The following is a 15,613-nucleotide window of genomic DNA, read 5'->3' on the forward strand; positions in this document are numbered from 1 at the left end:
TAAAAGTAAACAGTTACATTACTTTAATATTGTGACACTTAGAGTAAGTTACTGATTACATTTTTTAACAGGTAACTTGTAACTGTACTGGATTACATTTTTAAAGTAACCCTCCCAACCCTGTCTGTTGGCTTCATCACACCGTGACCTCCAGCATGCACTGGGGTGGTTTGCAGCTGAGTATGAAGCGGTTGGAATGAGAGTCAGCACCTCCAAATCTGAGGCCATGCTTGTCTGCAGGAAACCGGCGGATTGACCTCTCTGGGTTGGGAAGAGTTACTGCCTCAAGTGAGGGAGTTGAAGTATCTTGGGGTCTTGTTCACGAGCAAGGGTAGAATGGAGCGTGAGACGGATCGGCGGTTTGGTGCGGCTTCTGCATTGATGCAGGCACTGCACCGATCTGTCGTGATGAAGAGGAAGTTGAGCTGGAAGGCAAAGCTTTCGATTAACTGGTCCATCTACGTCCCAACCCTCACCTATGGTCATGAGCTCTGGGTAGTGACCGAAAGAATAAGATTGTGGATACAAGCGGCGGAAATGAGTTTCCTCCGTGGGGTGGATGGGCTCAGCCTTAAAGGGGAAGTTCCGTTTTTTACAACCTGGGCCTTATTTCTAGCATTAAATACGGTTGTTTACTCACCCAGATAAGTTTGGTGTCATTTGGAGTCCTTCGTAAGATATTTAGATCCGTGAGAGCCGTGTACATCCATATAAAAACATATTGGTGAAATGAACAAATTTCGCGGCAGATAATGTGTTATTTAGAGCCTCATTGTCGGTGCCCCGATCATTCCCACTCTATGGATGTACGCGGCTCTCGCGGATGTAAATACCTTCCGAAGGACTCCAAATGACACCAAACTTATCTGGGTGAGTAAACAACTGTATTTAATGCCAGAAATAAGGTCCAGGTTGTAAAAAACGGAACTTCCCCTTTAAGACGGGTGCACAACCTAATGCATTGACAGATTGATGCTGACTGAAAGTCATTCATTCCAATGGAGGTGAAAATGACGGACAGTAACGGACTAGCGCGCAGCACAGCAGCGGTTCCGTTGACCGTCGGACCGTAGAAGAGTTGGATTTTTCCTACTCGGGCGTTGAGGAGATGGGAGAAACGGAGCGTTACAGTGCCGGAAGTAGGAAATAAATTGCAATCGCAGTTGTAAACAAACAATATTTCATTTATTTATGCAAAAGAAAAATAAGCATAAGCTTTTTTTCCACTATTAAAAGTGATTGTTGACCATAGGTTGATTTCTATGCGGTTGATAATTACTCTATATTTTCGAATTTCGCATTCATTTCTATATATACCAGCTCTTTCAATAGTACACTACTCAACTCATCTCAGTTCAGTTGGTACAGTGACAGTCAACATGAGAGATCTTCGCAGGAAGATATTGCTAGCTCTTCTGCTAGATGACTTCGCTAACAGCTCTTGCCGACAGCACGCTAGCTAGCTGCCCGTATCTGGCCAGGTCCATCAACGACGGAACCTCGCGGCGTTGTTCTGGGGGTGGGGAATGCACTGGGGAGACGCTCCGTTAAAACAGGAAAAATAGGTTGTGCACCCAGCGTTAGAGAGCATGGACATCCGGAGGGAGCTCAGAGTAGAGCCGCTGCTCCTTCGCGTCGAGAGGGGTCAGTTAAGGTGGTTCGGGCATGTGATCAGGATGCCTCCTGGGAGCCTCCCACTGGAGGTTTTCCTGGCACGTCCCATTGGTAAGAGGCCTAAGAGCAGACCCAGAACACGCTGGAGGGATTACATCTCTCATCTGTCCTGGGAACGCCTTGGGGTCCCCCAGGAGAAGGTGGAAAGTGCTGCTGGGGAGAGGGATGTCTGGGGTGCCTTGTCCTCGGCCTGCTGCCCCTGCGACCCGGTCCGGATAAGCGGATGAAAATGGATGAATGGATGGATGGATGGATGGATGGATTATTGAGAATGACATGATATGGCACACTCCTACCTGTCAGTGGATTTATTGTTCTGGCTGATCAGTGTACGTCTGAAGTATTAGAAAATGCACTGTCACTGTGGAACTGTAGGACAGGGAGACCTCTACCTAATTCTACCCATTACTACAACTAGTTTCAAAGCACAAGCTGAATGTATAAATGAAACAAACCTGTTTTGGAGGTTCCAGAGTTTTCATCAAAGTTTCCATGTATGATGGCAGCACTTTGTGGTGTAGATGCAGCAACATCCGGAGGGTGTGTCTATGGACATTCTCTTTACTGCAAAATATTCAGACACAAACAAAATCTGTCAAGAGACATGGCAGACAAATTTGAGTCCAGTGCAATAAAAATAATTTGGAAGGGTCCTGGGGAGTGGTGATGCCATTTAACACCATCATGCAAAAAACCTGCTCGGCCTGCTCAACGATATGTGTATATAGATTTGTGTGTATATCTTTTAGCAAGCAGATTTTTGTGTCTGTCTCAGTCCACTTTAAGTCCACAGTCCACTGTTTGTACTTGATGCAGTGATGTCATAGGCTCTGCTAGAATCAACCCACCTGGAAGAAGAAGTAAGAAGGAAGCCATCAAAGACAACAGAACAAAATTCTTCTGATCCAAACTCATCAGAGAGGAGGGTGAGGTGTCCAGTCAGCAGGTGCAGGAAGATGTCGCTAAAGGCCATGTCATTGTAGGTCTCCACTGTGGGGGAACAGCAGAGATCCAACTCTTATTTTGACAAGTCATACAGTTCCTACTATAAAAAGACAGCTTTGACTATATTCTCTTTACTACTGACCCTGCTAGTGTAATTTACTGCCCACACATTGATTTAATCTGTTAACCCATCCAGTGTCAGTGCCTTTCTCTGACAATTACTCACTGAATTAAGCCACTTATCACCTTTTTGTGATTATGATATTCTTGACCATATGACAAATTAGTAAAAAAAAATATTTTTGATAATTAATTTAAGAAAATAATATTGCAACAAAATAAGTGATATAGTTTTACATATCAACCTAACAGTTTGCCTTCAAATATTCAGTAAAAACTAAACAAAAATTATCTCTCATTTCTTTAGTTTGTAAACAACAACAGTAACTCAGAGTAAGATTCAGAATCTGGATACAATATTAATTAATTACTATTAATTAATTAATCCTTTAATCATCACGCTGTAACCTGTGACAGGCTGTTATGCCACCATTAACTATCGCATACTCACATATATGTAGTTTTTTGTTGAGCTGCAAGTGTCACATAGGTTTACACTGCAAAAGGTTTATGAGAAAATCATTTGACTACATGGACTCCTGTGAGCACATGGCAGAGGAGAAGGAGAGAGACTGCACTGCTGCCGGGCAGAGTCGCTAAATGAGCTCCCTGTGCAGGGAGGGTAACTTGTGGTGACTCGCTAAAAGAGTCTGAGAAGTCTGGGACTGTTTATTAAACATTCAGGATGCCCAGGCCTACCACTACCACATTTTATTCCACACTATTGAAGCTGCTCCTCTTTTTGGAACCACCGCAGAGTAGCTAATAATTTTGTTTTAAGCTATGTTTATTGTTGCCATGGGTAACAGTATGACATCACTGTCAACAAGTCTAAATATTGCGAGTATCATGATATGAATTTTTCATATGATATCAAAAATCATACCGGTATTATTGTGAACTAGATGTTATGGCACACCCCTAGTCTGCGGCCTGTGGTAGCTTAAACCTTACCAGTCTGGTCTCAAGAGAGGAGTCAGATAAAAGTCAGCACACTGGCCCTCTAAGCTTGGGGGTTGGGCGCGGCGCTGATAATGCCACCCGATAAAAAACTACACTGAGCAAAACTACTGACATCAGGCACATAACAGACCCCAGCCACCAAAATGGTGGCAGGATGACCACTCCGGATGAAAGCTGAAAGAAAATCAGGAGTGAGAAAGAGGGTCTACTAAGGCCAATATTCAAGATCTGCCTTAGAACATGGAATGTCCGAACCATGTAAGAGACCACCAAGACAGCAGCACAAGTCCTCAGTAAGATGAAGAGATAATATCTGGACATCCTGAGGATAACTGAAAGTCACTAGACTGGCTTCGGACGCCAAATGCTACATGATGGATCTGTCATCCTCCATTCAGGCCATGAGAATACTCATACACACACAGCATAGCTGTCATAATCTCAAAGGAGAAAGCCAAAACCCTGCTTGAATGGGAACCAGCAAGTGAGAAGTTGATCAGAGTGTACCTCAACTCGAAGTTCTGCAAACTCACCATCTTGCAGTGATATGCACCAACTAATGAGGCTGAAGAAGAGAACAAAGAGGATTGGTATGTACAACACAACATGCTACTGATAACTCATGACATGAATGCCAAAGTGGGAACCAAAAATTCCAACTGTGAGAGGGTAATGGGCACACACAGACAGGGATGGATTAGCCATCAGGAGCACTGGGAGAATTGCTGGGGGGCCGCTCTAGTGTGGGCTGGTAGTAAGCTTTTTTTTTTTTTTCTTTTTAAAAAAAAATTATTTTGGTTTTTGGCTGATCAGCCCACAGAGCAGAGAGATGATGGGCCCACTGGTTTGTCTCTCACGGCCCACCCCCATCCTGCAACCGCTAGTCTTCAACAGGTGCACCATCAGGACAGTAATGATGGAGGAGAGGAACAGAGTGAGGCCAGAGATCCCACTGAGACAGAGGGACAGGACGGCAGGGAACAGGAGGAGGCTAACAGTGTAGGAGAGGGAGGCATGATCTTTATAAGAAAGTAGGATGGTCCTCCCTCAGTGTAAGGAGGGCCCAACATCGCATATTGTTAGTATATAAGTCTATCTGCACTCTACTCTAATACCACTCAGCTAAGTAGTGGTATTTGGGGCTGGTATGTTCATGTATTGAAGGGGAGAACAAGGATGGGTGATGTCCAGCCGATTGTGGTGGGCTGGTCTGGGCAAAAGTCCAGGGCTGATATTATATCTCAGTCCAGCCCTGCACACAGATGTGGAGAGAGAAACAACAGTGGTGAATGCCTTGTTGGATTCTGCATGAATAACAACCTGGTCATTGGTGGAACCATCTTTCCACATAAGAAAATCCACAAGCTCATATGGAAGTCACCTGATGGTAGGACCATCAACCAAACAGATCACATTATCATTCATGGTAAGTGGTGTAGCATACTGGGGTGCAGATGCCTACAGCAACCACTACCTAACCGTTGCCACCATCAAACTCAAGTTTAAGCAGCTGATCCCACAAGGCCAGTGACAGAAAAAAACTGGACACTGCTAAACTCCAGTATCCAAAGGAAAACCAAGAGTTTGTGTTGGAACTTAGAAACCACTTTAGCATACTAGATGCTGCCTCTGAAATGGAAGAAGAACCCACTATAAACAGTAAATGGAATGCTATCAAGACCATATACTCTGAAACAGCATGAAGTCCTGGGCTTCAAACAAAAAGGGGCCAAAGAATGGATATCAGCTAACACTCAGCAGAAAATCAAAGAGAGGTAACAGCTAAAGACAAAGATGCTGAACACCAGGTCTCAACGTCTCCTTGAAAAAGCCAAGGCGCCCTATAAAAACAAGGACAGAGAGGTGAAGAGGAGTGCCAGAAGAGACAAGAGGGTCTTTGTTGAAAACCTTGCAACGAAGCTGAGAAGGCTGTAGCCTATGGGAATCCGAGCACTGTGTATAAGATCACAAAGCAACTCTGTGGCAAATGTACAAGCCCAACTAACCAAGTTGAGAACAAAAATGGCAACATCTTTGCCAAAAGAAAACCTGGAAGGCCCCAAACCACGTGGTGCAGAACTGTGACACTGGAGTTGGAAAAGATGAACCTGTCAAGGGGAGAGGAGCAACATGCTGCCAAGGATCAAATGCAATAGAAAGTGCTCAATTAAGCCTTATGTACCATAGGGGATGAAGAGGAGTAGGTAAGTAAGTGAGTTGCAACCTTTAAAGGGGTGTGTGGTGTTGGATACTATGGTCTAGGACTTCTCATATTTTACACAACATTAGGGGAAGAGTGATACTGACCCAGGGGAGGCAGTAACCTCTGTAAGGCATTCTTGTTCCTCAGTTTGGCAATGTGGAGGACGTAGTAGAGACCCATTTCACAGGCCACTCTGTTCTCCTGCAGGTACCTGAGAAAGAGAAACAAAGACCATCACAATACTTCTCACTAACACATTTTTCCTATCACATCAGTCATTACAGATAAGAACAAACATCCTGAATTGAATGAGCATTACAAGAGTGCCTTGAATTCCCTGTTTGTAGTTGTTTTTGTTCCAGCTGCACATCTCACGAGCTTTGGGCTGTCTTACAGTTATGCTGTGAGTCAGATAAGTCCTCTGCCAGTCATCCTATCTGGCTGCATGTGAAGTTAGTAACACAGTCAATTACATTTAACACAAACACATTAAGAACACTGGGCCTCATTCACTAATATGTGTGTAGAAATGTTCTTACTTTGCACACAAACACAAACTCCAATGTCCTTAAACAAGTAAGTTCTAAAAAAAAAGCGTCATAGCTTGTCACTTTTGCTAAAAATGGTCAAATCTGTATGCCATATGAAATTACAAACTTAATTAAGCATAAATAACTAAATAACTTTCAACCATAAAATGTGATCAGGTTTAGTACCTTGTCCACTTTTGTAAGGCTTGGATGTAGACAGACCTGGCAGAGATGGCTGCCACCTTGTTTTCACATGGATTGCGGTTATGTTGTGCTCTTGCTACCAGTAGATGGCACATGAAAATGTCCATGAATGAGGACAGCAGGTCTAAGTTAAGCAGAATGAATTTCAAGGTGCAGCAAACCCAAAATGTAAGATCCTCACAGAGAACCAAGGGTCGCAGACAATTAAATCAGATATAAGCATTACTGTTACAACATTGTGTCACCCATTACAATATTGTGTCACCTTACTGAATCTAATCTGATTTCCTGTTGACACTGTGGCGATCTATCCCGTCTGAATGACACCAGTGTAAGATGTCGAGGTTAAGCCTGTTAACATGCTAACCCACTTTTCTCACCTCTTCACACAGGTCCTAGCAAGGTAAACTCTGAAATGCTCCTAGTGATGCTATATGATGTCACCCTCTGTCCTGTGTGCAGTGCTTTACCTGTTGAAGGTATCAGGCAGTGTGGTGGGGTATGTTAATGAACTCTTCTCTTCACTGGGAAGCTTCTGTTCTACAGTGAAGGTGTGATCATCAACAACCACTGACATCATGGCAGGCAGGAAGCGGGTCACCACCTCCAAATCCTGATAGTAGGTACACAGGAAGACAACGTTAACAACTTACAGTCCATTTATTTCAATGCAGTGACCTTCAACTAGCCTATAACCAACAGCGTGAAAAACAAATAAGCTATTTACCAACAGTTTGTTTTAGCCTTGATGTGATTTTATAAACTGACACAAAGATACACCTGAGCTGTACACTGTACGTACCAAACGAGGCTCTTTAAACACCTGGCTGTCAATCATGTCCCACGCCCCCTGACCCAGTGACAGCATCCTCAGCAGCAGCATCAGGTCTGGACTATCCTGTTCACAAACACACATGCAACTTGACCTTTTGTTGATTAAACAGGCTGTGTATGAGGGAAAACACAGTGGAAACACATTTACTTGAGGGGGAGTCTTTTAGACCCAGCACCAACACAGAAGGAAATATGCAAATTGAAAATAAATAATTGCATAAAAAATGAGTCTGATGGCTCACAGAGACAAGACTGCAATACAGCTGCTTTAAAGGTCTTGTGTTTAAGATTTGGTGGCATCTAGTGGTGAAGTTGCAGATTGCAACAAACTAAAACTTGACCAGTGTGCCAAGCGGTGGCTGACGTGAAAATGCAATTGGCCCCATCCAGAGCCAGTGCTTAGGTTGTCCCTTTTGGGCCATTGTAGAAACTAAATGGTGGATTCAGTGGAAGAGGACCTGCTCTGTATGTAGTACAAACAGCTCATTCTAAGGTAATGATAATGATTCTTATTTTCAGGTGATTATAGACTAATAAAAACATAGTTGAAATTTGCAGCACAGGCCACAAAACTATAACATGAGTAAAAAAGTGTCAAGTAGGCCTAAATCCGTTGTAGTTTGGGGGGGGGGGGGGGTTAAAAAGTCGTTTTCCACAGCCTTTCAAATGAAACTAGTGCTGGGAAATCATTTAAATCTTTTCACTTATTTAGGCTATTAATCTCATTAATGCACATTGCATCAACAGAGAGGCTGAGGGAGGAAAGGAGCAAGAGACTCTGTTCTCATTATATAGGTCTTGTATATGAAATGTCTGTGTTGTCGCTGCATTTTTTCAAACACATCTGTCACCTGCATCCAGGCTGTCTCAATGTCACACTACAACTACCAAGAGGAACAGCAAAGCGCTATGATCCATTTCACACACAAATGAGCAAACAAACACTCACTTGACACAATCAAGCAGCTCTGTCTCCCACACATGCAGCACAGTGCTGTACTGCACATTTGTTACTGCGGTCATTTCATTCATCTCACAGACTGATTTAGCGCAGCACGTGCAACATATAAACTGATGTCACACTCGAGACTAATTCACAGACAGGTTAAACAGAATAGCAGTGTGTGTCTGTGTCTCTCTTAGTGTTGCTGGAGAACTTGTGAGTGAGTGAGTGGGGCGGAGCAGTGCGAAGAGTGTGAGAGGAGAGATGCACACTGGTATTGCTTTTCCGAAGATCAGTGTTATGTAACGCAACAGTTTGCATACCGGGCAGGTGTTGGTGTGGAGGATGCCATCCTCTACCTGCTACACCGAGCCCATTCGCACCTGGATAAGGGAAGCAGCATGGTGAGGATTCTCTTCCTGGACTTCTCGAGCGCCTTTAACACCATCCAGCCCCTTGTGCTTCAGGACAAACTTAACAGGATGCGAGTGGACCCCTGCCTGGTCACTTGGATCTCCAGCTACCTCACCGACAGGCCGCAGTACGTCAGGCTGAGGGACACCACCATCTGCCACTGTCATCAGCAGCACCGGAGCACCCCAGGGCACGGTGCTGGCCCCTCTTCTCTTCACCCTGTACACCTCGGACTTCTGCTACAACTCTGAGCTGTGTCACATCCAGAAGTTCGCCGATGACACAGCCATCAGGGACGACAGAGAGGAGGAGTACAGGAGCCTAGTGAGGGACTTTGCTGTCTGGTGCCACACAAACCATCTACAGCTCAACAACTCGAAGACCAAGGAGCTGGTCATTGACTTTAGGAAGTCCAGACCAAGACCGCGACCAGTTCTGATCGAGGGAGTTGAGGTGGAGGCTGTGGATTCCTACAGCTACATCGGGCTGTGGCTGGACAGCAAACTGGACTAGACAACCCACACCAACCACCTGTACAGGAAGAGACAGAGCAGGCTGTACTTCCTGAGGAGGCTGCAGTCGTACTACTGGACAAACTGCTGGACATTATGGACGATGCCAGTCACCCTCTGCACACCGTCATCAGCAACCAGAGGAGCCTGTTCAGCCAAAGACTGTTCCTTCCCAAGTGCAGGACTAACAGACTGAAAAACTCCTTTGTCCCTCAGGCCATCAGACTGTACAACTCTTCCCAAGGGATTAATACAGTTCTATCTAATCTAATCTAATCTCTAATCTAATCATGATAATAATAATAATAATAATAATAATAATAATAATAATAATCATTATTTGTACAGCACTTTTCACAACACATTTACAAAGGGCTTTATAAGACAAATAAAATAGTATACACCATCAAGATAAAAACAGCAATGGTCATGTGATGGCAAGCTAGAGAACAGACACGGAAACGTCAGCTCCGTATCTATTGATTAAATAAATGATTTTTACGTACTGATAGCCGAAATAAAAGCTTGAACAGCTTACTAAATGCAAAGGGGACTGATTCTCATCCTCATACATGTCTAAAAGTAAAAGGACGGCAGTGAGAAAACTCCACAGTGCAGCAATGAAAACAGCTAGCAAAGAGGCGACGTTATTAGCCATGTCTGCCCAGGAAGAAAGTGCAGAACGGGAGTACAGCTCCGCCGAAATAATGGCTGCTATCAACGAGGGAAACAAGGCGATAACTAGCAAGATTGAGGACCTAAACTTGACCCTAAAAGCTTTGCAACAGAAAACTTCACTTATTGAGAAGAAACAAGAAGACCTGGAAGGCGGCCTTAACAGGCTCGACGGCGTTGTGGATAGCATGTCCAGGCGCCTCTCTCAAATGGAGCAAACGGTACAGGAGTTGAGAGTAAAGCTGAATGACATGGAAAACCGCTCCAGGAGATGCTTGACGGGGCTACCAGAAGGGTTTGAAGGAAGTACACCCACCAAATTTGTGGAGAAACTACTGCTTAACATCCTGGGAGCTGACAACTTTCCTAACGGAGTGGAGCTGCAGCGCGCCCACAGGACACTCGCCCCGAGACCAAAGCCAGGCCAGCCGCCACAGGCATTAATAATGCAGTTCCTCTGTTACCAGGATAAGGAGCGGGTCTTGACGTCCGTGTGACAGCAAGGCTGCGACATGAAAACAACATCATCCAACTCTACCCGGATTATTCATTGGAGCTTCAACAGAAAAGGCGAAGATTTGACGAGACGAAGAAAATCCTGCGGGAGAAAAGAGTTGAATACTGACTGGTTTATCCTGCTCGTCTGATACTGAAACATGCTGGTAAAGATCTAAGCTACATAGATCCAGATGAAGCTCGTAAATTTGCCGAAAATCTGTCCTTGGCAAACTAAACATGAAGACACTTGGAGGCCGTCTGTTCACCTTTCACTCAGTTGTCATTTAATACGGACTGAGCTATATGACTCTCCTGAGAGGATGAGGACATTGACTTTGGCGCGTACATCAGAGTGAATGAACCACAGCCAAGCCTGCACTCTCACCAATTCCTGTCAGTGAGAGTTTTCTCAGAGTATCTGGACAACACCACGAAAATGAGAAGCCCATCTATCCCTGGACTACTGACCACCCAGCCAAAAAGAGATGGGATTATAAACAGGTTCTCCTTGTTTTGTTTTGTTTCTAGGGATGGACGATAAACGACTCTCCTCATGCCATCCCGTATATGTATATATATATATATATATATATTTTGATATTACACCATGAGGGTAAGTTATCTCATTTTCTCTGCTCACAGCCTTGTTTCAAACAGCTGACTTTAATTTACCTTATTATTACCCTTGAATTATTGATGTCTAATCAAATGATCATAAACGAGGGTTTAATTTGAGGTTATTGATATAATCTATGTGATTGGATATTGTGAAATCCTGTTTTGAGACTGTTTAGGGGAGCCTGTTGGCAAGCGCCGTGTTCCTGATGTGTGGCTTAGTATTCAGGAAATGAGGACTCTTGACACCAGATATCTCGCAGTTAACAACAGGTTCCTTTTTGTCCCGTATGTTTTAAATGTATACCAGTACAGAAACGGAGACTGCTGTTACGTTACTACCTATCAATGCACGTTATTTGTGCTAAGGAGGAGTGCAAACACGCGCTTGTGCATTTTGGGGTACTTTCCAACTCTTTCCAAGAAAGAATTTTGTTTGTATGCATTTAATAGTTCGTTTATCTCAGTTCCTTTTTTTTTGCTTTTGTTATGGTAATTTTATTTTGGTGCAGTGCAGTCAAACCTAAACCAAATGCTAGGAAAATTATCCACCAATCCAGGGTGCCCACATGCCAAAATTAATGTTGGGGAAATATACAGAATTTAAAAACACTTAAAACCATCTCTGATGACTACTTGGCGACTGCTATCCTAACACTTTCCCTTTATACCAGACAAAACAGAACGTGACCCAGGTGGTAGATTTATACTGGTCAAGGGTAAGGTATTATCTGAGGTCATTACCCTGGTCAACATCTACGCCCCCAATTATGATGATCTAAACTTTTACCAGTCTTTATTTTTAAAACTAAGTGGAGCAGAAGGGGACATTATTATAGCGGGTGACCTTAATTTGACCCTAAACTAGATCGCTCTTCTGATAAAAATCCTGTGAAATGCAGGTCGAGGAAAGTAATCAACTCCTATATAAAGGATCTGGGATTATGTGACATATGGAGATACACACATCCTAATACTAAAGAACACTCATTTTTCTCAGCTGTACATAACTCCTTTACCCGAATAGACTATTTCATTATATCCATGGCAATGGTTCACAGGGTTAGCAGTTGTGAATATCTACCACATGTAATGTCTGACCATGGCCCCTTCTCTATGGTAATGCTTCCTAAAGACAACTTTTAGAAATTTTATAGGTGGAGAGTTAACCCCTCACTATTACATGATCCAGAATTTGATAAATTTATTACCTCCCACATTAAATTATTTTTAGAGACCATCTCTGAAACCACCCCATCACCCTCTATCCTTTGGGAATCATTGAAGGCCTACCTGAAGGGACAAATGATATCTTTCTCTAGTCATAGGAAAAAATAAAGTTGGAAAAACTTGGAACTTCTAGAAGCAGAAATAAGGAGTTTGGAGACGGAACACTTCAAAACAAGATCAGAAGAGCTACACAAAGTACTTCTAAGAAAATGTAACCAATATAATATATCAAACACTTATAAAACAGAGAAAGCCCTACTTGGAACTAGGCAGAGATATTACGAACTGGGGGACAGGGGAAATAAATTGTTAGCTTGGCAGCTGAAAAGACAAATATCCACCTCCATGATTCATAAAGTTAAAAAAAACAGATAATACCACCACATGTAACCCAAAAGAGATTAATGACTGCTTCCAAGAGTTTTAAAGAATTTATACACATCAGAGTGTGAGAACACAGCAGATAAATGTGAGAAATTCCTATCCTCCTTGAACCTACCAAAACTATCGGTCCTAGATCAAGCCCTATTGGAACAACCACTAACCAGAAACAAAATTCTAAAAGCTTTAATGTCTCTCCAGTCTGGGAAAGCACCTGGTTTAGATGGGTTCACACCCGAATTTTATAAAAAATTTCATAGCCATTTGATGAATCCTTTAATGGATATGTATCGCCACTCAATTGACAACAAGACACTGCCCCCAACAACTCAAGAAGCCCTAGTTACACTAATTTGTAAACCAGATAAAGACCCCGAACTTATGGGCTCCTATCACCCCATCTCTCTGCTTTCAGTAGAGAGCAAAATATTTGCCAAGGCTATAGCAATGAGGCTAGAAAAACATCTACCATCACTCATTCACAAAGATCAGATTGGCCTTATTAAAAACGGGGCTTCAATGAACAACCTGAGGCGCCTTTTTCATATAATATTAGAGGCAGTTAATTTAAAGGACACACCCGTAATCGTTTCGCTAGATGCGGAAAAAGCCTTTGATCGTGCTGAATGGTGCTACATGTTTAAAGTTCTGGAACATTTCAATTTTGGTAATTATTTTATAAATTGTATTAGACTCTTATATGATGAACCCAGAGCCAGAGTTGGTACCAATGGAATTATATCAGGCCCCTTTGCTATTGGACAGGGCACAAGACAGGGGTGCCCTCTTTCGCCCCTGATCTTTGCTCTCATCTTGGAACCACTGGCTCAACAAGTGAGAGAAGAATCTAACATAATGGGAATTTCAATTGGAAAAATTACACACAAAATTGCCCTCTATGCTGACGATATACTTTTGTTTTTAATCAGTCCTGATACTTCCCTTGTAGCCTTACTGAACTTGACTAACACCTTCAGTGGTTCTTCTGGCTACAAAATTAACTGGACGAAAAGTTAGCTCTTCCGAATATTAAAATTAAAAAAAAAAAAAAAAAAATGGCAAAAACGTAGTTTCTTCCAACACTAGAATTAAGATAAAAATATTCACAAACGAAGAAACACTAATGTTCGGCGATAAGTAGTGTTTAACTTTTGATTGAACACTAAATTAAAACCCTTGGCGCATACTGCAGCACAATTAAACAGTGGCGCAACTCAGAGCATCAGAAGTTGTCTCTGACACCAGACTCAGAGCGGACCGGTGGGAACTGGAAAATGCATATTTTAAAATCTATTTTATCATTATTTTGAGTCACATTGTTGAAAGAATTTAGTCGTTTCTGTTCAAGCAGGATAATAGCAGGTCTCCATTGTGCATCGGGCTTTCTATTTCCTTGTCGGAGATTTTATCTTTTTTAATTACTACTTACGTTTTTCAAGTGATTTCCCAAATTTGTTGTTGAGTTGTGATATGCCAGTTGCTTTTGGCAAATCTGGCACTCTGCTTTCTGGAGGTTGTCGGGGTACATTTTTAAGTGCAACCACACATCTAATGACCTCTTGGACATGTCTGCCAGCTCTGAGTGCGCTCGTTGTCAGTATCAGACTGGTGGGGGTTAGTGTTGCGTTTAAGGCCTCCCCCAAAAAAATGAAAAAAGAAAAAAAAAAAAAGAGAGAGAGAGAGTGGAGAGAGGAGGACTGGGACTTCCAGATATGCAATTATATTACTGGGCTGCCCAAGTAAGACCATTGTTTTATTGGTTTAACGATGAAGAGACCCCCTCCTGGACACAAATAGAAAGACATATCTTAGGGGCGTCGGTAGCGTAGTGCATAGTGCCGGCGCCCCATGTACAGAGGCATCGCCTCGCTGCAGCGGCCGCGGGTTCAAATCCGGCTCGCAGCCCTTTGCTGCATGTCAGTCCCCACTCTCTCTCTCTCTGTCTCTCCATTTCACTCTCTGTCCTGTCAATAAAGGCAAAAAGAAAAAAAAAGAAAAAAAAAAAGAAAGGCATATCTTAAATATAAAAGATTTATCGCGTATCCCGTATTGTTTTAACAAAAAAACTGTAAAGAAATACACAGACAACCCAATCATTATTTACTCAGTTAACATTTGGGGCAAAATTAACTATTTTTTAGGACAAGTCACCTCCTTATCTCCACTTACCCCAATCATGTCTAACCCGTCCTTAGATTTTGTGCAGAAGGACCTGGGCTTTAAAGTTTGGGCCCAGAAGAATAAACTTTAAAGCCGAGGTCCTTCTGCACAAGGGCCTGCTTACCCAAAGAATTAGTAGAAAGCATATTTTGCGAATTTATGACCTTTTAATGTCATACAATAAAGCTAATACTAACCTGGTCAAACAAAAGTGAGAGAAAGATCTTGGAATTCAGATAAATGATGATCACTGGTCCTTATTGCTCACAGATGCACAAAAAGGATTTATTAATACAAGATATAAAATATGTAATTTCAAAACCATTCCCAGGTTATATTACACCCCTGAAAAAAAGCTAGAACAATGGTGGAAAGACATAGAATATACACTCAAGAAAGTCTTAAATATGGAACTTAATTTATCACCCTCCATAGTACTTCTTGGGGACTACTCTAATCTCCAGTTCAACTCAATACACTCAGCAGATTTCTTGGGACTGGCAGCAAAAAAGTGTATTCTGTCTAAATGGATTGTTGAGGACCCCCCTACTCACTCACACTGCGTAAATGAACTCAACTACTGTATGCCCTTAGAAAAGATCACATATAGTATTAGAGGTAACCCACAGAGATTGTTAAAAACATGGCAAGCCTGGATTAACGTCCTAGAACAGTGATCTGTTAAACCTGTACTGCACCACCATTACTTTTA

At 42.7% G+C, this 15,613-nt stretch overlaps 1 protein-coding gene across 2 annotated transcripts in view; it reads right to left on the reverse strand.

Annotated features, from left to right (window-relative positions):
* nelfb (negative elongation factor complex member B) overlaps window positions 1-15,613 on the reverse strand; it is a 62,420-nt gene that overhangs the window by 9,895 nt on the left and 36,912 nt on the right. The window contains exons 8-13 of one of the 2 annotated variants that reach the window (XM_049578798.1): window positions 7,442-7,537; window positions 7,110-7,252; window positions 6,010-6,116; window positions 2,523-2,664; window positions 2,130-2,238; window positions 901-1,873 (exon numbers count right to left, since the gene is read on the reverse strand). In XM_049578798.1, coding sequence (XP_049434755.1) covers window positions 1,775-1,873; window positions 2,130-2,238; window positions 2,523-2,664; window positions 6,010-6,116; window positions 7,110-7,252; window positions 7,442-7,537 — 696 coding nt within the window. In that variant the 3' untranslated portion in view covers window positions 901-1,774. Of the gene's footprint in view, window positions 1-900; window positions 1,874-2,129; window positions 2,239-2,522; window positions 2,665-6,009; window positions 6,117-7,109; window positions 7,253-7,441; window positions 7,538-15,613 lie in introns of those variants that run through there. The other variant, XM_049578797.1, reaches the window with a different exon arrangement.

The sequence above is a fragment of the Epinephelus fuscoguttatus genome, linkage group LG6 (assembly GCF_011397635.1).
Source record: "Epinephelus fuscoguttatus linkage group LG6, E.fuscoguttatus.final_Chr_v1".
Classification (NCBI taxonomy): Eukaryota; Metazoa; Chordata; class Actinopteri; order Perciformes; family Serranidae; genus Epinephelus; species Epinephelus fuscoguttatus.